Consider the following 22,187-nt stretch of genomic DNA (forward strand, 5'->3'; position numbering starts at 1 on the left):
GTTCTGAGAACGTTGTTCAGAGGTGTGGAATGTTGTAAATGTAAACTTAAATGCTGTTATATGTTAATGAAACCAAAATAATGTTCTACAAAGTTTCCCTAAATATTGCAAAATGTTGCAACCAAACCAAAAACTAACGTTTAGAGAACGTTCCCTCAGTGTTAGGTAGGACTGGAAAACTGGAATGTTCTCTGTGGTTGTTTTTTTTTTTTTTTTACAACTAAAAGAGAAAGTTCTGAGGACGTCGTCAGAGGAATATATTTATTATTTGATTTGAATTTTTGGGTTGAAATTAGTAATTTAATAAATATAAATATGAAAATAATTCTCTAAGGAGTAATCATTTAGTTAACACCAGCAGTAGACAACATTAGGAGAACGTTAGTGCAACCAAACATTCAAAAAAGGTCAAATGAAGGTTGTGACTAAAAGAATGTTAGGGGAACGTTAGGAAAACGTTCCATGACGAACATAGGATTACCTAAGGCAAACTTTCAGGGAACATTCCTGCAACTAAAAGGTAATGTTCCAAGAATGTTGTGGGAACCAGAAATTGTTATCTGAGCTGCCACCACTGTCTGACTTGAACAGTCCTGCACACACAGGAGGAGGCAACAGCAACATTGCGCTGGTAAAGCAAAACAGCTACAAACAGCGACGATCAGGAGGCAGAGCTCCACAAAGTGTGGTCCTTTCTCTCTCTGCTGACGAGGTTAGGCTGTTGGTGAAATGACAGCAGCTTCATGAACCATAACTGAAGTAACCAGTTCATCAATCTTTACGTTTAAGATATTACATTTATTTTAAAGATATCAAGGCTGAAAACAAACAATCTCTAATCTAACAAGGTATATACAGGTTTGACTGCATGTGTGAGTGTGCAAAACATAGTTTTGGATGTGGTCACATCAGAGATCAGGGATGTCCACTCGTGTGTTTCTTTGTTAAGGCCACTACATTTTAAGGCACCAGGATCAATTAGTGTTTTTCTTTTACTGGATGTGTTAGAACTCATGTGGAAACAACAACAAATTAAACCTCAGAACAATCAATAACATCCAGTAAATACCTCGACTGAGAGCATACAATAATATACTGACAGTCCTATTCTGAGGTGCGTTGCTCTTAACGGAAGAAAGGTTATTTATTTTTACTCCTGATGTTTCCCGTTTCTTTGAAAACGAGCTGTAGTTGTGTTGACTGTGCAGCTGGCTGCTCCTGATTGTCTAGACAAAAATAGCCTGTTGATGCTAACTTAGCTCTGGTTTCTGTTGTTGGTGCTAAATCAGACTCACTCACCTGGTTAATCTGGTTAATATTTAGACAGACAGCTGCAGGGCAGAACTGCGTGGAGGTCAGCAGGGAACGGTCATATAGTGAGCAGATATTTTGTTACACTGTAACGTAGGTCTGCTAATTCATTAGCAACCACCGATATAATAATCGCCAACTACTCTCATAATTTATTAACTGGTTTTACCTTTTGTTGTTATTTCTTTTATGAAAAGGTCTGTGATATGAACATCTTAAAATAAACATTGTGATTTTCTGGGCCAAACAAATGAAGAACATAATCAGTAATTAAAATACTCATTACACGCAGCCCTAGTATAAAGTGAAACACCAGTATTTCTGGTTTATTCCTATTATTGCAGCTTCCTGTCTACTGGAAATTCACATGGGTCAAACAATATTTGAAATATCACAACCTTTATCTTCACAGATAGAAACAAGGCATAATGGTAACCTAGAAACAAGGCATAATGGTAACCTGCATTTGAGCATGTTGGAGGCAATTCTGGTTAAAACTTAAAACAGTTTTGTTTGGCAAACAAAAGCCTGTTGTAAATGTAAATGTGTCATTTAAAAGATGCTAAGTGCTATGATTATGAACAATATTACTTTGTTCAACACTAATGAAGTACACGTAAAGTGGAAAAAGTATCTGCTGTGATTCCTTCAATAGTATTAATTATTTCATATATTGCCATATTTTGAAATTATTTTGGAAAGCAGTGGTAACGACATTAATTAAAATCACAAAAATGACACAAATGAGCATCGGCACTTGAATGTTCGTCGATGTGAAAAGCTGAATTTAGCCCGGTGCTTTGGGGTTTCAGTCTCAATGTCCCAGTTGCCGGTCATCGTAAGTGCTATACCTCTTGACGTGGATTCGACGAACACGGAGCTCAGTTCCTCCGGGTCCCTCCTCCTCCTCACTGAGAGAGCCACAGGCGTTATAGCTCCGACGAGTGGCCTCCAGCAGGGTGTTGTCAGGCAGCGGCAGCGTCTCGTACAGCAGCGCGTTGAGAGTCTCCTCGTAGATGCGAGCTTCAGGAAACTCCACCTGAGACAGACACAAACCATACATATACCATTCCTATAATGTGAATAAGGTGACGGCACAGAAAACTGCAGTGCAAACATAAAAACAAACACAAACCACACTAAATCAGTACCGATATAGAGCCAGTCAAATTTCACAGCTATGGAAGTGACTTCTCATTGTGATTTATAATAGGTACTGTAAATCTGTACAGCATTCTTAATCTGACCATTTAGGAATCATTCAGATTATTTAAGATTAATTATTGCTTTGGCCACAACTTAAAATTGGCTGGGGGTATTACTGCAAACCTATGAAAAGCACAATAAATCCAGTCAACAGTTTAAAATGGATAAATACTTCATGTCTCCACCCACACCTGCACGACCGCCGTATACACACAAACGCTCCCTCAGATTCAGATTGAGGACACAGTATAAAACTAATGTTTCTTGTACTCGTTCTGGGATATGCTCTTTACAGTGCATCTTTACAGGTTTTATAAATGTCCCTCACTATGTTAACCATTGCTTTGTTGATTTCTCTTTATTATTCTTCATTCTAAAGTTTATTAAATACACAGGGTTGGACTGATTTGACATCTTCAAATACAGTAAAGCTTTGACAACGAATACATGAAATCTTCTTTTTTATAAACAGAATTTGTCACCCCCCAAATTGTCACCTTGGTCTGCTTCTTCTCTGTGGCGTAGAATATGGAGGTGCAGCACACTTCAGCCAGTTTGCGTCTCTGACCATAAAATGACCAGCAGCAGATCTCATCTCCGATTACGTCTTTGATGAAGAGGACGCGGCCATTGAAGCTGAGCGACAGCCTGTCGAACAGCTCAATGTTCTTCAGCAGGTTGTCGTCTGAGTTACTGTGGAGACGCAAAATAGAAGAGTTTCATTGTTTACACCTGGATTTTGAAGAAGTAGAAATGACAAGTGTCTTTAATGAATGAGGGAAGCTGTGGCTTTCTCACCTGGTGTAGGAGTACTTGTTGTTGCTTCTGTTGTATAACAACTTCACCACTGGCTATTAGAGAACAAACCACAAATGATAAGGATTTCATTGCACTTATACATTTATACAACCACAACAAAGCAAAAAAAAAAGGGATGTACCTGAATCTACACTTCATTTCTGACATTTTAAAAAGCCATGGGGATGGGTCTAGAACTTGGCAGTGACCAAGATCCAATCAATCAAACTAACAGAACACTGGTGAGACAGCTCAATATCCTGCAGCATACTCGAGACAGCACTGCTGTGCTGTTTCAGGACACATCTGTGACTGTCCTGGAATGGCCCGAAAAAGCCAGACTTAAACCCAAAAAATCCTCTGAGGACAGACTCGCTGATTTCAGCTTAGATCAGAGCTGAGGAGGCTCTCCCTGCAATAATGGGATACACTGCAGGTGTGCAACACTTGGAGAGACTTAACTAAGGCTTGAGGTTGTGTCTGATGCCAAAGATGCTTCTATAACGCACTGAGGGCAGTGATTTCAGATTTATATTATAATATATTCTGATTTCTAAGCTTTCCCAACATGTTATGGATCAAACAATTAATTGATAAAATAATCAACAGATGAATGTATTACATATATATATAAAAAGTTGAATTGTAGTTATAGTTGCAGCCCTTGTCTGAATAAAGGTAAAATTATTTGCATCAGTTTTAAATTTGCAAAAGGAGGTACAGTTTGCACACTTAATCCACTGCTACATTTTTGTAGCAATATATATACTATTGTATTTCTTTTCTTTCTGATTATCAAGAACAAATTGCAAGATTAACCACAGCAGCATTTTGAAATCTGTTTTTCTGATTCCAAAGTAGGACCTGACGAGGCTCTAATTTAGTCAGCTGATGTTGAACATTTTTCCAGATTCACTTATTATACGATTTTATCGTATTTACCTTGGTTGATGTCTGGATCAGCTTTTCTTCTTCCTTCCTGGAGGTCAGCACAGGTATAACACACAGTGGCTGCTCTTTATTGCCCTGTCAATCATAAATCAACATACACTGACAGTTAAAGGTATCCTTCCTTATTATAGCATTTTAAGAAAAGCACATTTATATGATAGTGTAACACACGTTAATAGTGATTCTCACATTGATCATAAGAAAAGTACTAACTAAACAAACATGTCAAATGTCACATTTGATTACGTTACACAGCTCTCCTGCAAATATTTTTAATCAGCTAGTGAAATCTACAAAAAATTAAACCTACAGTACTCTCAGCAGATGTGGATATTGTGAAGTAAACGTAAGTGTGGGTGTAACTGACCTGCAGGGTGTTTTGACAGAGCTCCACCAGACCCTCAATGAGGTAATACTTTGCCTCAGAGAGCAGCTCCTTGACAGCATTACTGCCTTTGGGTAAGGTGACTGTGCCGTCACGCAGGTAGGACAGGATGCTGCCAAAGTGTTTCCCATTGCGGTCGATCAGGATCCAACCTAAACAGAAAAAGATCATGTTAAGAATGGAATGTGACCATTCACCTTTTTCAAGTCACCACTGCAGTGTCATTTTACTCAAATGATCTCGTAAATAAAAAAACATTTAAAAAAACAGCAGATAAGATCCATTACTCAAAACATTTCAGTCATATTTTTTGTTTAATATGAAGACATTCAGTCATAACCAAATTGAAAAAAATAGATACAACCACAGACTTATTATTTATTAACCTTTAAGTCACAATCTCTCTGACCTGAATGTACAGGGATAATGCGGCACCAAGCATGTGCAGGACATGACACAACAACATTTCATGTAAAAATGCATCCATCCATCCTGATAGAACCTACCAATATCTGTCCTGGATGTGGATTTTAGATCCGATCACTCAGACAACATTTAGAGGTAATCTCTCTGGGACATATGTGGCCATATTCTTTTTATTTTGAACACAAGTATGTCCTCAGGACACATTAGTGTGCTGCAGTGTCACAGTGACCCAAAAGTTGTATTTGGGACCACCACCACAATATAAACACTACTCAACATAATGTTTTTTTTTTCAAATGGTTAAAATCTTATCCCATATCACAGCTGGATGCATCATCCTGCACTTATCCCTCTTCATACATGAAAATCTAGACTGGTTCAGAACATCATTTGGTTTTGTGGTCAGAAATTAGGTTTATGTGTATTTACATTTAAGTGGGAAAAGTAAGAAGTGGTCACAAATGAAAATAGGAAACACATCCAGGACATTTTAAGGTGTGGACTGCTAATTCTGTGCAGTCAGATCTCAAAAGGTCAGAATACCAGTTTTGTATGGGGTCTTAAATATCATGACTATAGATTATAGTCATGATGTATACAGAACAGTCAGTTTGTGTCTGAAGTTCACAGATGACTCACCTTCTTTATCGGTGAACACTTCCTTCTTTCCACTGAACATGGCTTTCAGAATGGAGTCCTGCTTTGTCAGTATTTGTAGTGTGGTGTAAAACAGGGTCCCACCAACATTAATCCGGACATACTTGTTGCCCAGGCCAACTGCTCCTCGATAACTGCAAGTTTTGGTTTTGGGAGAGACCAGAGAAGTGGTTGGGGAGGTGGAGTCGGACTGGGTGTGATGCTGGGGCAGGCAGCTGTCTCCAGACATGTCCTTTTGGAGGAAGATGATCACCCTGCAGACGGAGGTTCGAATGTCCCCCGCCGTGGTGACAGCTACTGATGAGGCCACCACAACTTCTCACAGCCACAGATCATTCCAGACAATACTTGAAATCCTGGAATGGAGCAGAAAACTTTGCTATAAATTAAACAGACATGAGGTGCATACTAGGTGGACTGCAGTCAGCAAGAAAAACTCCTATACCAGGGGGCCAGTGAATTTCTATTCTGGTCAGGAAAGGGACGGTTATGTGAAAAATGGCCAAAGGTTTGTGAGAAAACTACTGTTCATGATAATATTGCATACCATTTCAAAATAAAAGTCTTTGTTTTGAAAATGAAACTATAAATGAAAAACATTGACAGAAATACAATTTTTAAACAGACCATTGATGTAATTTATTTATAATAATGCCATACATTTCATAATGTATTTTCATTATAACTCTATAGCTAGTGGAGGGTCGCATGAAATTAACTGGGGGGCCACCTCTGTCCTATACTGTATGGACCTGGACCTATAATTGACATATCAGTGAGAATGGGAGCATGTTTGGTGCTGCATTTCTAGCCTTTATGTCACTACAGGTCCAGGAAATGTAGATCAATGGCCTGTGTTGTAGATCACCAATTATGGATATAAAATGTGCATAAATCTTTGTGTTATAAGTGTTTTTTGTTGTTTTTAATATGCAAATGTGTTAGCCCTGGTGTTACTTGAAAAGTAAAAAGCTAACATTTGAACTAACCGTTACTGAGTGGCATATGGTTCACAGAAATGTTACAGACCGAACTCACATTAAAAACATGCCTCTTTAATAGTTCATTTCCTGCTCCTAAAAACTAAACGTTGTACGTTTGGCTAATTTCGCCACAACAAACGTGTGACCACTCTGTGTCATCAATACTCTTATCTATACACTATTAACCACAACAGTATATTACTGTAATGATCATACATTCACTTATTTTGCTGATGTCAGGTCATGATGTTGTGAAGAGCGGACCTATTTTCGATGTGAAAGCGAGACAACAAAAGATAGTTACAAATGTAGTTGAGTGGGGGGAGGATTTTGAAATGATTACACAAGTAATTCGTTATTAACAATGACAACATTTTTAAAATACAGTTGCGTCTATTCGACTGAAAAGAAATGACAATTTTCTGCCTATACGTTAGTGTAATTTAAACTGCGGGGCGTCACTTTACCGACCTTCGACATTTACTTACCGAGCGCTCATAGTTGTCTCCTCTTGTTGAAGTCAACATGAACATGTTCTTGAAGCTTCATGACAGATAACCTACAACCGTTACAAGAAGAGTTATTTAAAAACAATTAATTAAAAGTTCTCTCCCCTCTTTATCTTCTTCTTCCTTCTGATATGCGGCTCATTGAGTACTCTGCTGCCCCCCACAGATAGTAATGCGCGCTGCCACCCTCGCTTAACCCACCCACATCTACCATGGACATCTACAGATCTACAGAGCAGTGTTCCGCGAAGTGTTGCCCACTGGTGGATCTTTGAAGGTATTGCAGGCGGGCCTCAACAAGATCTATAACAATTCTTCCTCTGATCAGTTCATCTAAACATGTATTGTTTTTTTCTGGGGCAAAATCAATAAAATGAAAATAAGTATGATAAACCACGTTTCACTTTATTGTTCCCATTTTGATGATGCGGTTTATACAATTATACAATTTCATGGTTATGGCTAAAATGGCAGTCACAATTATTTTCACCCTCAAGCATCATCTTAATTTATGAGAATAATGTCCTCTTCCAAAAACTGTTATAAAAACATTACAGATAAATATTTCTGAAACTCTCAAATATTCAATAATTTTGAGGATTTTAACCCTGTAAGTGCGAGTTTGATTACTTGATGTCACTGTTGTAATATGTTAGCGTCGATGCATTAGTAGTTTTTGTGTAGCATCAGATTTAAAATGTTCTACTACTGTGTGATGACCCTGTCCTCCATAAAGAACAAAAATGTCCTTCCACTTCCAAAAGCTGATACAAACATAGTACAATTTTTTTTTTCTGCTTTTTTGTTAAATCTTTTGATCAACTTCAGTCCTGACTAAAACTATCAAATGTTGGATAATTAACAGGATTTCAACTCCTTTATAACAGTTTTTGGAAGTGGACATTTTTGTCAAGGGAGAGACGTTCATGCAAAAATGTTTTATTTATTAGTATTATATATTATTTATTAGTAAATATATGGAAGGAAGGTCTTCAGTTTTCCTTTCCTTTTTTATAAACAAATCATTTAAATATTTTATTATTATTATTTATTTGATGTTGTTATACATTTTTCCATCTGTTGTAGTGTTGTTTATATTCTTTGTTTCTCTCATATACACTCCAGTCCAGTAGGTGGCGCTAATGCACTTGTTAGTCGGCTTTACAGCCGCCATGAAAATCTAAACACGGAGGGGAGGGGGAGCTGCTCTGTTGCGTTACTGTTAGTTACTGTGGTGCCACATAGTCACACAACACAGACGGTGGTGGTAGGGCAAAGTGGTAAGACACACATTTAATGTGTATTTCTTATTTTAATGTAAGAATGGTGGGCTCGGCGTGGGCGGTGTATGTTTGTACGCGCCCAAGTGGCTTTAGTGAACCGGCTAACGAGAAGTAGCTATTGTGTTAACATAGCTGAAGCTGTGGTTCGGTGAGGTCAGATGGTGGAAACACTCAAGCTAAATTTCACGTTTTCGTGAGCTTATTGTTATTAACACGAACAAATGTACGCTACTACTAATATCCTTATAATGTATTCTCTTTAAAAAACAACAAAAAAACATCAACAACCCTGTGTTGTATCGAATGCTACATTTACATACACCGGTTCGCTCTTCTAACCATATGCTCGTCATGGGGCAGAGGTCAGTGTTTACCATACATACATGTCCTACAACTGTGATAGCTGGATCATAGTCATAGTTGCTATGCCATATGTAAGTTTCTCCAGAATTAAAACCCTTAAATTAAAAAAAAATATTGCTGCCAAGTGGGCATTAATATACAAGAAATTTGCTTTTGTGTTTTGGTGCAGAACAAACAGTAATAACCTATATAGTGTATGTCAACCTGTTGTCTTATGATCTGCTAAACTAAGGAAGTTATCCGGCAATGAAATATCTTGTACATTTTAAAACAGATCGACTGTCAGATATTTATGGTCAGCGTCGCATGTACTGCAACTCAAATGTGGTTCCTGCACTGATGGAGCGAATCTCTTTTTGTTTAAAGCATATTGTACCACACTATACACTGCAAATCTATTGTCTAATTCTATATTTAAAAAAGCATATCGTGATTCTCTAATGCCCAGATTGACTAGTACCAGTGAATTTTGAGTGAGTCAACAGATGTATTTGTCAGTGAGTCTGAAAATCGAGTTAATTTAATACTGACAAGCTTTACCTATAGCAACATATGTTGCACTGGTATAACTGCTTTCTGAAAACATAATGTTAGGTGTCTTTTTTATTGTATGTTTGCTTTTATTGTATTATTATGTTTGTGGTGTCTGTCTTTTTGTATATTCTGGACATAAGTCTACTCTATGTAGCCCATCTATGTCTGTTTCAGATTTGTTGCTTTTTTGTTATTATTTGTTCTTACTTATATTTTTATCTTTTACTGTGGAAGTTGTGGGGGTTGTCTACTTGTCTCACCCATTGTTCTTGTCTCTTCTGTAATAGGGCCTGTGGCCATGGCTAAAGACCCGTTATCAGAGGCAGGCTTTTATTTTGATGAACTCAATAAGCTACGAGTGCTGGAGCCCGATGTCAGCCAGAAGACTTCGGAGCTCAAGGAGGAGTGTAAAGAATTTGTGGACAGTAAGCACCTAAGGTTTTGTTGATGGCCTCTTCTGTTTCCCCCACCTAATATCAACAGCTGAATGGATTTCTTATTTCTTGCAGAAATTGGCCAGTTTCAGAAGATAGTTGGCGGTCTCATTGAGTTGGTTGATGAGCTGGCAAAAGAAGCGGAGACAGAAAAGATAAAAGTATGTTGGAACAGAGGAACTCTTGTTTGTTTGTTTGCTGCACTTTTAATTGTGAAGCTTTGTGTAGTTTGTCTTCTTTGTCTCATAGTTTGGAAAGTTTTGAAGTACAACAACAGATCATTAAATGGTCTAGTCTGCTGATTAGAGTTACAGCTGAGCCTTGAATGGCTGCACACAGTAGATAGCCAGCCACATGTATATTGCTGATGATGACCACCCTCTAAATTAAGTTCAGCCTCTCATTTGGATTTCAAGTCTCAAGGTGCAAAACAAACTGCCACAGGCCCAGCTGTTTTTCTAATAAGCCGATATACCTAGTGGTATAATGCAGTTTTATTCTAGTAATTATTACCACGATCTTAATTTATTGTCCACCCACTTTCAGTGTTCTTATGATAATTTATTTGTCAATATGGATGCTAAACTTACATTTTTTTTACCCTACAAAATGAATCTACCACTGGGTAACATAAAAGCAACTGATATCTGTGTTCTTGTCCATAAGGCAATAGGAGCCAGAAACCTGCTGAAGTCAGTGGCAAAGCAGAGGGAGGCTCAACAGCAACAGCTTCAGGCTCTCATTGCAGAGAAAAAGATGCAACTTGAAAGGTAAACTGTGTGTGTGTTTGTGTTTGTGTGTGTCAACAACAGCAACAACACAGCTCAATAAGCCATGGTTTGGGGATGAGTCCCAAAAAATACAGTAGATATCCTACAAAAAAAATTACACACGTCACTACATTGTCACAAAGAATGTTAACACAGTCAGTCTTTCAAAACATAAACTGAGTTCATCACACGGACTTCTCTGCACGATGAATGCCAGCATTATCCTGAGATCCAATCTCAAAAACACACTTTGATGTCGTCTGGCCACATTCTTTTCTACCTTTAAGCACAATGAATACCCAGGTCGCTGTGTCCCTCTTTAACTATTAGTTATTAGTCATCAGAAATGATTTTCTGTCGTCATATTTCCTGTGAGTCACTTGTTCTTTATTGGCTTTTTTATGTCCCTACACTCAGATATCGCATCGAGTATGAAGCTCTGTCAAAGGTGGAGTCGGAGCAGAATGAGTTCATCGACCAGTTTATTCTGCAGAAATAAGGATGTGACTGAGACAGCAGAAGATGTGTATATCCGCAGTGCCTGTCCTCTCATTTCTCTGGATAAAACCTACACCAGAGAACTGCTCTGCTGCACCCGTCTAAAGCTCCACCTACAACATAACATCTACATCTTCTATTTATATACTTTCTGCTGCCGTTTACAGGCTATTTCACACAACATGATTTGATGATAAGAACTGTCCTCATACACACAAAACCTCTCAAAATGAGTCCAAATGCTATCGTATAATTGCCAGACCTTTATGTGACGCCAGAACGCCTGTTGTGTGTGGATAAAAAGCTTAAATGTTACAAAACTTGTTCTTGTGTGTACACAAGTTCTGGTTTCCATCTAGCTTCACAAGTTTTCCAAGAAAGCCTCGCTCTTTTAGTGAATAGAGAGCAACACAACAAATGTCAGTTCCACAAAACAGGCTTCATGCAAGAGTACAGACTGAAGACAGCAGTAGGACAACATGGTCTGTGTGTATTGTAGGACTTGTTTAATTGGACACCTTTTTACCACCCATTTTATTTACCTTTGATTCAACAAGTAGATGGCTTAAAAACACTACTTTTGTTTGCGTTCCAACTGAAAAGGAACAACCTGTGTACAACGGCAATGCACTATTAAGCCTGGTTCTGTGCATCGTTCCCTGTGTCATTTCTCATGTGTTTTCATGTAGAGAAATTCTATGGCTCTGAAAGTGTGTATTGTGGTGTTGTGTGAACTTGGCTGGACTATAGTTGTTCCCCCACCACGGGGTCAGCAGCTTTGAGGATTTACAGTGTTGTAAACTTGAATTGTTTTGTTCACATTTAATATCTTAACATCTTTGACCAACACTAAAGATGGAGCATTTTATATAAAACAATATTATTTATAATATTTATACTTAAAAATGACCCTGGATATCTAGTTTTATTACTTTTTATATGAATCAAAATTCTGCATGTGCATGCATTTATAAATGTGTCCCAGTTGTAAAAGACCAAATATTCTCATTTGATCCTTGGTGTTGTTTTTATTTCACTATTTTTGGTACAACCAATCAGGGCACACAACATGAAGAGTACAGCCTCCTTTTTTGAGATGTGTTTTTTTCCTCCTTTCTTTCTGTTGTATGTATTATTGTCTTTTCATTCATTAATCACATGACAAACGGTTATACTTGAATAAATATTGTCGCACAAGAAAATGTACATGTTTTGCCGTAAAGATGCCTGACAGGCATGGGAGCAAATTTTTACATTGTGCTATTATGTATTGTTTCAATAAAATGACTTGATATTGATGCTCAGTTGATCCCACGCTCTCTGGTCTTTCTGGTCTTACTACCTCTTATACAAACTAGAAAACAAAAATAGTAACTTGTCTTTGACTTAGAAATTGGAGTAGTGCCCTCTGGAAGATTATATGTTCATATACAATGTAAATATTTGAAGTTGTGGACACTGTTACTTGTACCTTGTCGACTTATATTACAGTAATATTACAAACACAACTGGGCTAATGTCATTGAAACTTAATTTATTTATTCAAAAAAAGAAAAAAGAAAATGTCAGCCTTAGGTTAAATACACTTTTTTAAATATTGTATTGTATTCAGGATTGAAAGGTCTTGTTAGATCTCCAGCTGCTACAGTCCATATGGTGCAGTGTCCATAGGCAGGACAGCGAGGTCCATCACAGCAGACACTTGATTCTGATGAGTCTCACTTATGTTTTGTGTACTGTAAATCAAAATGAGAGGTAAAGATGTAATTTTGTGGGTTTTTTTTGGTGTATTAACCTAATATTAAAAGCACATTCATCCTTACTTTATCAAGAATCCATTCCGCGTCTACTAAAGCTCTTTGAATTATCATTTGTATTCGCTCGGGGTCGTCTTCATCTGAGTGACTGATGTATCCCTTAAAACAAAAAAGTAAAGCATTAGAGAGTTCCTCTTTCTAAAAATAATTAAATAAATAAAGTTCAGAAAAATAGGGTGAAAAGCTCTACTTGAATGAGCCAAACAGGTTTAAATGTCCAATAAGTACATTTGTATAAGTGTATAAAGACTATCAGAAAGTTCAAGGTGTTGGAACACTGCTAGGATTGTTTCCAAGGGTCAGTCCCATAAAGTCTGTACATTTCTGCTGTATATTCTTCAATCTCCATGGATTTAAAATACCCATTGAACTCTTAAACTGGCACAGGTGCATTTTTGAGGCAACATTTCCTGCAGAGTTGTGTGACATTGGGAGCAGGAAAGGCACGGGTGTTACTGATAACATTTGCAAGATCATGACAGTGTGGCACTGAGCCAGCATGCAGCCTGAATTTGAGGAAGCTAAAAGGAACTCAGCCCTCAATAATTTGATTATTTACCCCTGTGATTTTCCGAGCACATTTGTGCAAAAATGTTTTTCAATATTGTTGGTGTAATTACGATGACACCGAAAACTGTTTGAATAGGTAAACCAGCCATTTGATTAAATTCTTGTTGCACCCATGACAAGCTCACCTGTCTGATGGCATGTTTGTAGTGCTGCTGCATGGCTGCGGTCGGCAACTGTCTGCAACATCTGCGCAGATATCGATAGAGCTGCACTGGTGTCTGGATCAATACAGCTCCACCTACAGATGACATTCTTTTCTCCTCCACAGGAAAACGTGTGCATAATTAAAAAACATTATTGTCAACATTATAATGAATGGTTTTATATATCAGATCGGTATCTACTGTATATATAATCTTATTATGAATGTAATTGTTTTTTGATGTTCTTCAATTGTATATACACTAGAAGCAAAGGCAGAAAGCTTTACATTTTTGTTTAAAGGTCCAGGTGTAAAATTTTGGTGAAACTATTTTAATTTAGAAGAAATATCTAGAAGACAATATAAATACATATTGAAATTTCGCAAGACTTCTTGATGGAAGACAAGATCTTCCAAGAGGCCAGGGCTCTCAGAGAGAAACCTGCCCTGAATGAAGAATCTGACACTGCTGATGAGCCAGAGCCACGTAATAATGCAACCGTCAAATTTCACAAGTCAATTAGTTGTCAAAAATGAAATGACTAGTAAATTAACACTTATTGCTCAGTCAATTCACTGGTCAGAACGTATGGAAATCATTTTTATTTTATTGCATCTCAGTGTGAATAAACTGTACAGTAAAAACGTATCAAGTACACTAGTAGATATCAACTGTCATTCTTATTCACAACCTTTAGAGGACTATCTTTATACAGTTGCTCAAAGTTATTCATACAGTTATTAGGTCTCTGAAACAGCTGTGAGGTCTTTCATTATTTTCAATTGAAAAATGTGCTTGTAAACATGCACTCGTTGCTCTCAGTGGTTTATTTTGGAAACCGGATGTTAATGTCCTTACAAATCAGCCCGAGTCATAGCCAAAATCACATGCTTTTTTTTTTTTTTTTACCGTGTGTTTGCGTGTGTGCGTGCGTGTGTCCTCCGGTGGACGCTCGGCTACATTAGCTACGTAATTAGCTAGCTTAACTCCACTGTATGGAAGGAAATATGGCGTTAAACAAACGTAGTTATTAACTGACATGAGTTCAACGTCTGAACCTCACCGTGGCTTCACTGTCGCGTTCAAACACAGTAATCTAAGCAGCGTGGTTTTACTGTTACTACTTACTGCAGCAGTGACGGACGGCAGATGTCAACAACTCCCCGGCATCTTTCGTCTTCTTCTTCGAGTAGTTTCTGGCAGGATATGCACTTCAAAGCGTAATGCTGCCCTCTACAGGTAAGGAATGGTTAGGAATCCTACAAAATTTGAACCAGAGTTGAGGGGGAAAAAGTCTTAATGTGTTTCAGAGGAAAATAGCTCTAAAAGGTGCAAGGCTGGCAAAGTATGTAAAAATATAAAAGTTATGGTACCAGAGCGGAACCGTAAGGCAGGAAAAACAGTATTTACATCACGGATCCAATCTGATATTTGACAAAAAAAAGCACATTCCAACATATAACTTTCAAAATAAAAATAGCATGGGGTTTTATTTCAAGGTGTTGGGGAACCACACAGATCCAAACATTGTGGAGAGCAAAACATTTTATTACTAACACTGGAATAGTTCAATTTGTATATTATTATACAGAAACTAACTGCTTTACAAAAACAAAATGATACAATATCACATGTATATACAGTGTAGTAAATATACCATCTCAAATTGTACACAAAGTATTTACAATTGTCACACATACTGCATTAAAAACAAAACTTCTAATACTTATACTCTAAAGACATTAGATTTTGCATAACATCAAATAAAACATGCCACACTTTGAGGTTTTTCATCTTTACAAACCTATGACTGTTTTTAAATTAGTGCAAGTCAACCACTTCTTTAAGAGGTTATGGATACGTGATCCTTAATATTTCCATTCACACGCACAAGTTCAAAGTTCAAATAAAACCTGCAAAACAAAATGGCAACTGCTAACATGGTGCTGGAATAAAGCTTGCCTTCAGATTGTTCCTGACTGTGTTTGGTTAAAGGTACACTCACTGATTGTGTTATTCAGACTTCGTGGACACTTCTTTAAAGGAAATCAAGGAGTGTAGCTTCAAGGACAGACAGCTGAAAGTGCAGAGAAGACGACGGATGGAGTCGCACGACGAGATGTTTGTGTGGGATTTATAGCTTTACACCTTCAACAGCCTCAACATGTCCTTCGTGAGAAACTGTACCTTCCACAACTGCTGCAAACAAACACCCTGTGTGTTAGAATATGTGTTTTCTGACAGATTACAGATAATGAATCTATGTGTGACTTGAAGGTTCGGCTTATTTACATGTGCAGGGGGCGGATGGTTCTTTGTGTGACACATCAGCTGGTCAGTGTGGTCCAGCATGTCTGTGTTAAAGAGTCAAAAAATGTGTTCAATATCAATCGTTTGAAGAAATGCGCCGATATTTAACCAGTGGAAGAAAACATTATTTTGTGTTTGGGTCCTGATTCACTTTTAAAACTCATCTCTCATTGACAACTTTTAGAGATGGAGGCTGATGAGAGAACGTCTGCTGGATCCGTTCAGAAAAGAAGAACCAGTGAGCTCATTTGGTTGGTATTAAAGCTGCAGTGCGTAACTTGTGGGGGTGCATTTGTGTATACACCTGCAATGCAGGGACGAACGGGGTCAAAACATATTTATCCTGTCAAACTGCTGAATGACCAGGGTTATTGAGACGGTAGGATTTCATTTGCGCTTCTGTGTGTTTTCAGTCAAACTCTCAACACGTCTCACTTCACTAGCGCGTCCACTAGTGTTGCCTCCAACCTTGACATTAACAAATCACTTCCTGTGTGCAGCATGGGAAAGCAACACCAGATCTAAACACTGCAATAGAAGGGAACAGAGAGAGAGTCGTGTGGAGCTGAATAGCATTGTGTGAAGAATGCAATGTAAGGAATTTCTGATTCCATTTAAAAACTACACACTACAGCTTTAAACTTGCATTTCCCTTAGCGCCATCCTTCAGAGCTGAACAACAGAATAACGGTTTCTGATTCTGTCTCATTAAATGTCCCTTTCAATGGCATTCATCTACTGATTCTGATGATTTAAGACGAAAAGCGTGGACACATAAAACGTGAGCATCTGAGCAGCAGATGCACAGCACTGCTTCTCTGAGACATTAAAAAAAAATAAAAAAAAATCAGAGTAGTGCAACAATACCTAACTCATGCCATGCATAGATGATAAGGCAGGATAGAAGAGTTTTAACAAAGCAACCCAGGCTGAAGTATGGATGCAGGGTGCAAGTGGCGCACAAGTCTCATCGTGGACACATTCAAGTAAAGAAGCCAAGCTATGACAATGTGTCAGAGTGACCCACGGGACCACTGTACAGCAGTCCTTCCAGTTTTACAGCTGTCACGGTGTCCGTCCGTCTCCAAGTTAACATTATTTCGGTAAAACGATCATGTGATTCATCACAATGACATACATGTCTCTACAAACACCGATTGGTTATGCATTCGTTCAGCTGTTCTATGTTAAATACTGTAGACCGATCGACCAATTCATAAAAACAGGCAAGTGGTTTTAAGTCTGTGGCTCATCAGTGTGTTTTTGACTCTAGATGTCATCGAGAAAATGTCACAAACATTACAGATGGTAAAAAATGCTTGGTCAAACAGATGGAAGTATTGATCTACAGCACAGTACTGTTCCACAACTGTCCCGGCCCATGTCAGACATAGTCTCCATCTCGTTATGAAACATAATCAAACTGCCTGAACGTTTATCGACTGTATTATTAGCTGTTCTCCATTAATTCTTAGTAGGAATAGCAAACTGCAGCTTTAAGACTATGATAGGACATTTTGCTTTTTGAAAATTAGGGCACGTGTGAATTATTTTAGAGGGTGTGTTGACAGAAATTACATTTAACACCCATACGTATGTTGGTATTACCACAATAGCCTCAGTAAAAGGCTAAAATGTGTCTTTTAAAGCGTAAGAACAGCTCTGCCCGCATATTTCCTGATGAATGAATCAATGAAGGAGAAGAAAACAGAGAGAGAGAACTGACAGACAACGGTATGAAGACCTCCTTTCCGGTATGTGAAGGCCACCGCAGTTCCCTGACACACTTTTTTTGTTGCAATCTGCAGTCTCACCATGAGATGTCGCCAATTCTTACACACTGCAGCTTTAAGTATAGACAGGTAATTCCTGGTTGAGTGAATACTCCTTTGACTGAAGTGACAGTGTTCTTTCCCAGAGCTGAACATCACATGTCATGAATGGTATTGTGACCCAAACCACTCAAGACGTTGACTGGGAGAGAGTCAAACTGGCTGATGTTGGTAAATAATAAAACACTTCTATCGAAACCGTCTCCGCTACAGTTAAATGCCCAAGGATACATGGCCATAACAAAAAGTCAGCTTCTGTAAGGGTGGATTTTTCATTTTTCAAGAGCCCACAGGACAGGAAAGCTCAGGAAAAAGCTCAGAAAGATGGAGGTGGGGTTAAACATCATACTATCCACTGCCCCTTTTCTCTTCACATGGTCACTGGAGGTAAAAGGTCGTAAAAACTAAATTTCTATGTTAAAAGGCAACTTGGAGTTGGCATCATATTCCACAAAACTGACATAGTGACATGTTGCCCCCTACAAAAACAAAAATAAAAACAAAAACCGGTGGTTGACACAAGAGTTAAGGATTGTTGCCTAATCCATAATTTCCTTTTCACTGTGTAAACAAATTAAAAATGTTATGCTGCGGAAAATACAGTTTATACTACTTAGAATCAACAAAAACAGCGGAGTAAAAGCAATCGCACAAAACAAAAAAAAGAAACAAAAAAAAAAGAAGAAGCTTGGAGCTATTTACACTGTTGTGTTTCCCCTAGTGTTTTGAAACCTTCATGACACTTTAAAAGTGTTAAAAAAGAAGAAAATTGGTGTAGCACTATCTAGCTGTACAGGATAAATACTTTCAGGCAACAGGGTATATGGATGATTGTATATTTGACGATCATTGGAGGCCAGTCATGACGCAGCTTGTGTGACCTTGTGGTGATATGGACGGCTCGCCTCCATAATTAGTACCTGTTCTTTGTCCTCATCAAGGTTTGACTTTTACTTTACAAATTGTACACACTGAAAAACCCTGACAAAGGCACACCATGGAGAAAACGTCAACATCCAAATAAGCACTAAGGACGGGTTATACATTATCTGTATATGTAAAATATGTACAAGACTGGGAGAGGGGAGTAGAGTAAAGGTCCCGTCTCACAGATGATCCACCACCGCTGCTCCTGCTGCTGTTATTTGGTCCATCTCACTGACAAGGAGTGTTGAGTCATGAGGAAGTCCAAGGGATGTGTGAGCAGTCCATGTCATCAACTCAACTTCCCCGTCCAGAGTTATTCCCAGTAGTGTTCAGTGTAGTTTCACATGTGATGAGGAGCTCTGACAACGACTCCAGACGTAAAGAGAAACTATTCACTAACTATTCACCTTCTCCACCATGGTTTGGCTCAAATTAAAGATTTGAAGAAGAAAAAGAAAAGAAAAAAAAAGAAAAAATCCCAAGAAGCACAGAATTCAGGTGGGAAATATTTCTCCTCCATCCAGAACACAGAAGGACTTCCTCTCTGGCCAAAGCAACAGGCCTGAAGGCGGAGGAAATGTTAACCAAGTTAGGTGCGGCATGAGGCCTGGCAGCCTGGAGGTGGTGGAGGGGGTCCGTGGTGTGGATGGGACAGTGTTCTCCGGCCGATCACACTATTTTCTTGATGCTGGGTCTCTTGAAGCTGCTGGCACTCCGCTGCTTCTGGACCTGACTGGCTGAACCGTGGCGAGTGCGACCCCCGCTGGACAGAGCGGAGCTGGGGGACAGCTGAACATTCTCCTTGTCCACACCTGGAGGACCACAGGGAGGAGGACACCAAGTTAAAAACGGATATGACTCTCATTCTCTACCATGCATCAGCGCAAAGACACAAATAGTGCAGATGTTAATTTTGTGGCACACGGGTTAAAATCTTTGAACACACAATGTCACAAAAACTAATCAGGATTAAGAGAGTACAAATAGAGATATTGTGATTGACAGCATTTTTTTTTAAACATTGAATTGAACTTCAATTTCAGATGATACCAAACCCTGACTGTTAGTTCCTGTTTGGTGTGTCACATGCGTATTAGTCAACTGTGTGATTCAACCCTTCACTTTGAACTAAGTCTAGTAACCAAGGAAGTGAAATTATTTCATTCTGAAACACTCCTTCCTGTAGGATCTAAAAATACTCATAGCCTAGCAATGTTATTTCTGTCATAAATATATGTGTTATTGTGGTTTTACTTACACTGGACAGAAAAGAGAAGAATCTTCACATCAGCATTTTATCCAGTTAAGTGCTTCAATATAATTTCATTTCAGCATTGTGGCTCCACTGACATTATATCCAAATATCAACTAAGAAAAAGAGACATATTGACATATTGAATTCAAAGTGTGCGAGGTCACAGGATATGCATGTGTGAACTGTCTTATGTAAGGCTGTCCTCTCAGGGTCGTATTCATTTGGAGTCCATCTTTGCTAGAGCTCAGACAAACTGAATAGTCTTAAGGATAAAGAGTGAAGTATGAACGTCTCCTGACTGTGTCTAAAGGTCAAACAAGTGACTAACAAACAGCAGCATCAGTGACTCCAGGTGATCCTTCCATTTATGCCAGGCACAGTCAGATGTGGATCTGTTTGTTTGTGTATGTACTTGTATTTGTTACCTCTTTAGGACTGTTTCAGTCATAAACACTGACTTTATCAGGACCAGTGGTCCTCATGGAGACCAAAACCTGGTCCAATTGAGGCAGAACCTCAATTCTGAGGAACTGGTTAAGTTTAGGGCTAAGGTTTGAACTGTGGTTAGGTTCAGGTTAGGGTTAGGCATTAACTGGTTATGGTTTAGGTTAGGGATAATGCTTTCTAAAGTGTTAAAATCAATGGGAGTCAACTCAGTGCCGTAAGAAGAATAACTGCGCAAACCTGTGTGGGTGTGTGTGTGTGAGAGAGACCTGGTGTATGCTGCGAGGTGGCCAGTGAGGTCATGGAGTTGGACAGGTTGAGGTTGGCAGTAATGCTGAGCTGGCTCTGACTGGTGGGTGGGTAGGGTGAGGTGGGCGTCCTCAGCTGCTCCTCCCCTCGCTCCTCATCAGCTGTCGGCAGGTAGCTGTCAATCAGCGCCTCCAGAAACTTGACGATCAACTCGGCGTAGTCTGGTATCTGTGTTTGCTAAAAGGATAGCAGAGAAGACAATGTCAACACTGCTCCTGAAACTTGTGTTCAGTCAAAGTCTAACTGAGCCCTAAAGACAATTTATATCATCGAGTCAATCCAAATTATTTAATGGGGTTCAATGCTCTTTCCCAGTCTGACACTGAAAAACTAGTCCAAGTTTTCATCTCCAGCAGATTGGACTACTGGATCTTTTTTCAGGACTTCCTAAAGAGACTCCAATTCAGTCAAAATGCAGCAGCCAGAGAGCTAACTGGGCAAAGAAGAACACAACACTTCACTCGTAAAAACACTCCACTGACTGCCAGTAGAATACAGAATTCACTTTGAAGTCATCCATATAATTTCCAGGGCTCTCAATGGTAATTGTTCCCACATACATATTTGATTTACACACAGATTAAAGGAGTTGCCCATATAATACTCATCAAGATCTTAAGGCTTTTCTAACCAAATTAAATAATTGATGTTGCACTCTGTGTAGTTTAAAGAACAGACAGCTGCTTCTCCTTAAGTCTTCTCTTTCTGCTGGTTTGACTGAATTGATCAGGCATTCACATGTACTCCCTTTTCCCAGTGTGTTTATTTACTTTTCTCCAACATCTCTACAATACTTTGCTATCAGTTCGTAATTAGACATTATATGACTCTACACTGATGCCTCAAGCTCCAAATAAAGAGCACAGTGACAATCCTGCTCATCTCTATTTTCAGATTTCCTTTTAAGGATATAAGAAAGCAGTTAGCACTCTTGCCTTTGCAGCAAGAAGACCCGGGGGTTCATGACCCCGTTGGAACAAGGGCCTTTCTGCAAGGAGTTTGCATGTTTCTCCGGGTTCCCCGGTTTCCTCTCACAGTCCGAAAACATGCAGATTTGGGGATTAGGTAAATTGGACATTCTAAATTGGCCGATAGTGTGAGAGTGAATGGTTGTTTGTCTGTGTGGTCCTGTGATGGACAGGCGACCTGTCTAGGGTGTACCCCAGCTATCACCCTATGTCAGCTGAGATTGGCACAGCACCCACCTGTGACCGTCATGTGGAGGATAAAGCAGTAGAAGATGAATGGATGGATGGATATAAGAAAACTGATGTAAAATCTGCTATTAATTGTTGCCACTAGATGGCTTTGTGACAGAATTAATACTGACATTTGATATGTTCAGACCAAGATATAAAAAATGTGCAAAAAAAGTAAGTAAGTATTTCTATGACATCAAAATGGTGGATTCTTTAATGGGTTTAGGGTGTGAATTTGAGAAGCTCGTAAAATGTACTGTCTTAATAGACGTT

At 38.8% G+C, this 22,187-nt stretch overlaps 4 protein-coding genes across 9 annotated transcripts in view; 1 reads left to right on the forward strand and 3 right to left on the reverse strand.

The window, feature by feature from the left end:
* Positions 1-908: 908 nt before the first annotated feature.
* On the reverse strand, positions 909-7,331 carry tnfaip1 (tumor necrosis factor, alpha-induced protein 1 (endothelial)). The gene is made up of 7 exons (XM_083886481.1): positions 7,206-7,331; positions 5,717-6,090; positions 4,634-4,803; positions 4,258-4,341; positions 3,316-3,368; positions 3,015-3,210; positions 909-2,350 (listed from the first exon to the last, which is right to left on the reverse strand). The coding sequence occupies exons 2-7, from the start codon at positions 5,961-5,963 to the stop codon at positions 2,126-2,128; spliced, it is 975 nt and encodes a 324-aa protein (XP_083742607.1). The 5' UTR covers positions 5,964-6,090; positions 7,206-7,331; the 3' UTR covers positions 909-2,125.
* A 1,092-nt stretch (positions 7,332-8,423) lies between these two features.
* ift20 (intraflagellar transport 20 homolog (Chlamydomonas)) lies at positions 8,424-11,116 on the forward strand. The gene is made up of 5 exons (XM_083886483.1): positions 8,424-8,506; positions 9,694-9,831; positions 9,916-10,001; positions 10,507-10,610; positions 11,028-11,116. The coding sequence occupies exons 2-5, from the start codon at positions 9,705-9,707 to the stop codon at positions 11,107-11,109; spliced, it is 399 nt and encodes a 132-aa protein (XP_083742609.1). The 5' UTR covers positions 8,424-8,506; positions 9,694-9,704; the 3' UTR covers positions 11,110-11,116.
* A 1,521-nt stretch (positions 11,117-12,637) lies between these two features.
* Positions 12,638-14,814, reverse strand: lyrm9 (LYR motif containing 9). Of its 2 annotated transcripts, none has more exons than XM_083886484.1 (4): positions 14,767-14,814; positions 13,621-13,755; positions 12,932-13,024; positions 12,638-12,844 (listed from the first exon to the last, which is right to left on the reverse strand). In XM_083886484.1, exons 2-4 carry the CDS (start codon positions 13,744-13,746, stop codon positions 12,827-12,829), a joined length of 237 nt encoding a protein of 78 aa, XP_083742610.1. In that variant the 5' UTR covers positions 13,747-13,755; positions 14,767-14,814; the 3' UTR covers positions 12,638-12,826. The 2 variants fall into 2 exon arrangements, with proteins under 2 accessions (XP_083742610.1, XP_083742611.1); XM_083886485.1 differs by having other exon boundaries at positions 13,621-13,752; positions 14,767-14,803.
* A 4,562-nt stretch (positions 14,815-19,376) lies between these two features.
* nf1a (neurofibromin 1a) overlaps positions 19,377-22,187 on the reverse strand; it is a gene marked incomplete at its 3' end in the record, with an annotated part of 57,504 nt that continues 54,693 nt past the window's right edge. For 3 of the 5 annotated variants that reach the window (XM_083886474.1, XM_083886475.1, XM_083886472.1), the window contains exons 56-57: positions 20,676-20,892; positions 19,377-19,519 (exon numbers count right to left, since the gene is read on the reverse strand). In XM_083886474.1, coding sequence (XP_083742600.1) covers positions 19,377-19,519; positions 20,676-20,892 — 360 coding nt within the window. Of the gene's footprint in view, positions 19,568-20,615; positions 20,893-22,187 lie in introns of all 5 variants that reach the window. The other 2 variants (XM_083886473.1, XM_083886471.1) reach the window with 2 other exon arrangements.

Source organism: Microchirus variegatus, assembly GCF_963457635.1.
Source record: "Microchirus variegatus genome assembly, chromosome: 3".
Classification (NCBI taxonomy): Eukaryota; Metazoa; Chordata; class Actinopteri; order Pleuronectiformes; family Soleidae; genus Microchirus; species Microchirus variegatus.

What these genes read in the sequence shown, in the direction of transcription:
- lyrm9 (XM_083886484.1), bottom strand. Translation starts at nt 13,746, where the DNA reads ATGTCATCTGTAGGTGGAGCTGTATTGATCCAGACACCAGTGCAGCTC. An exon ending in ACAAACATGCCATCAGACAG is followed by an intron (nt 13,025 to 13,620) that starts GTGAGCTTGTCA and finishes TTTTGTTTTAAG; the next exon opens with GGATACATCAGTCACTCAGA.
- ift20 (XM_083886483.1), top strand. Translation starts at nt 9,705, where the DNA reads ATGGCTAAAGACCCGTTATCAGAGGCAGGCTTTTATTTTGATGAACTC. An exon ending in GTGTAAAGAATTTGTGGACA is followed by an intron (nt 9,832 to 9,915) that starts GTAAGCACCTAA and finishes TATTTCTTGCAG; the next exon opens with AAATTGGCCAGTTTCAGAAG. An exon ending in AAAAAGATGCAACTTGAAAG is followed by an intron (nt 10,611 to 11,027) that starts GTAAACTGTGTG and finishes CCCTACACTCAG; the next exon opens with ATATCGCATCGAGTATGAAG.
- tnfaip1 (XM_083886481.1), bottom strand. Translation starts at nt 5,963, where the DNA reads ATGTCTGGAGACAGCTGCCTGCCCCAGCATCACACCCAGTCCGACTCC. An exon ending in AGTGTTCACCGATAAAGAAG is followed by an intron (nt 4,804 to 5,716) that starts GTGAGTCATCTG and finishes TTTTCTGTTTAG; the next exon opens with GTTGGATCCTGATCGACCGC. An exon ending in TGATCCAGACATCAACCAAG is followed by an intron (nt 3,369 to 4,257) that starts GTAAATACGATA and finishes GTTCTCTAATAG; the next exon opens with CCAGTGGTGAAGTTGTTATA.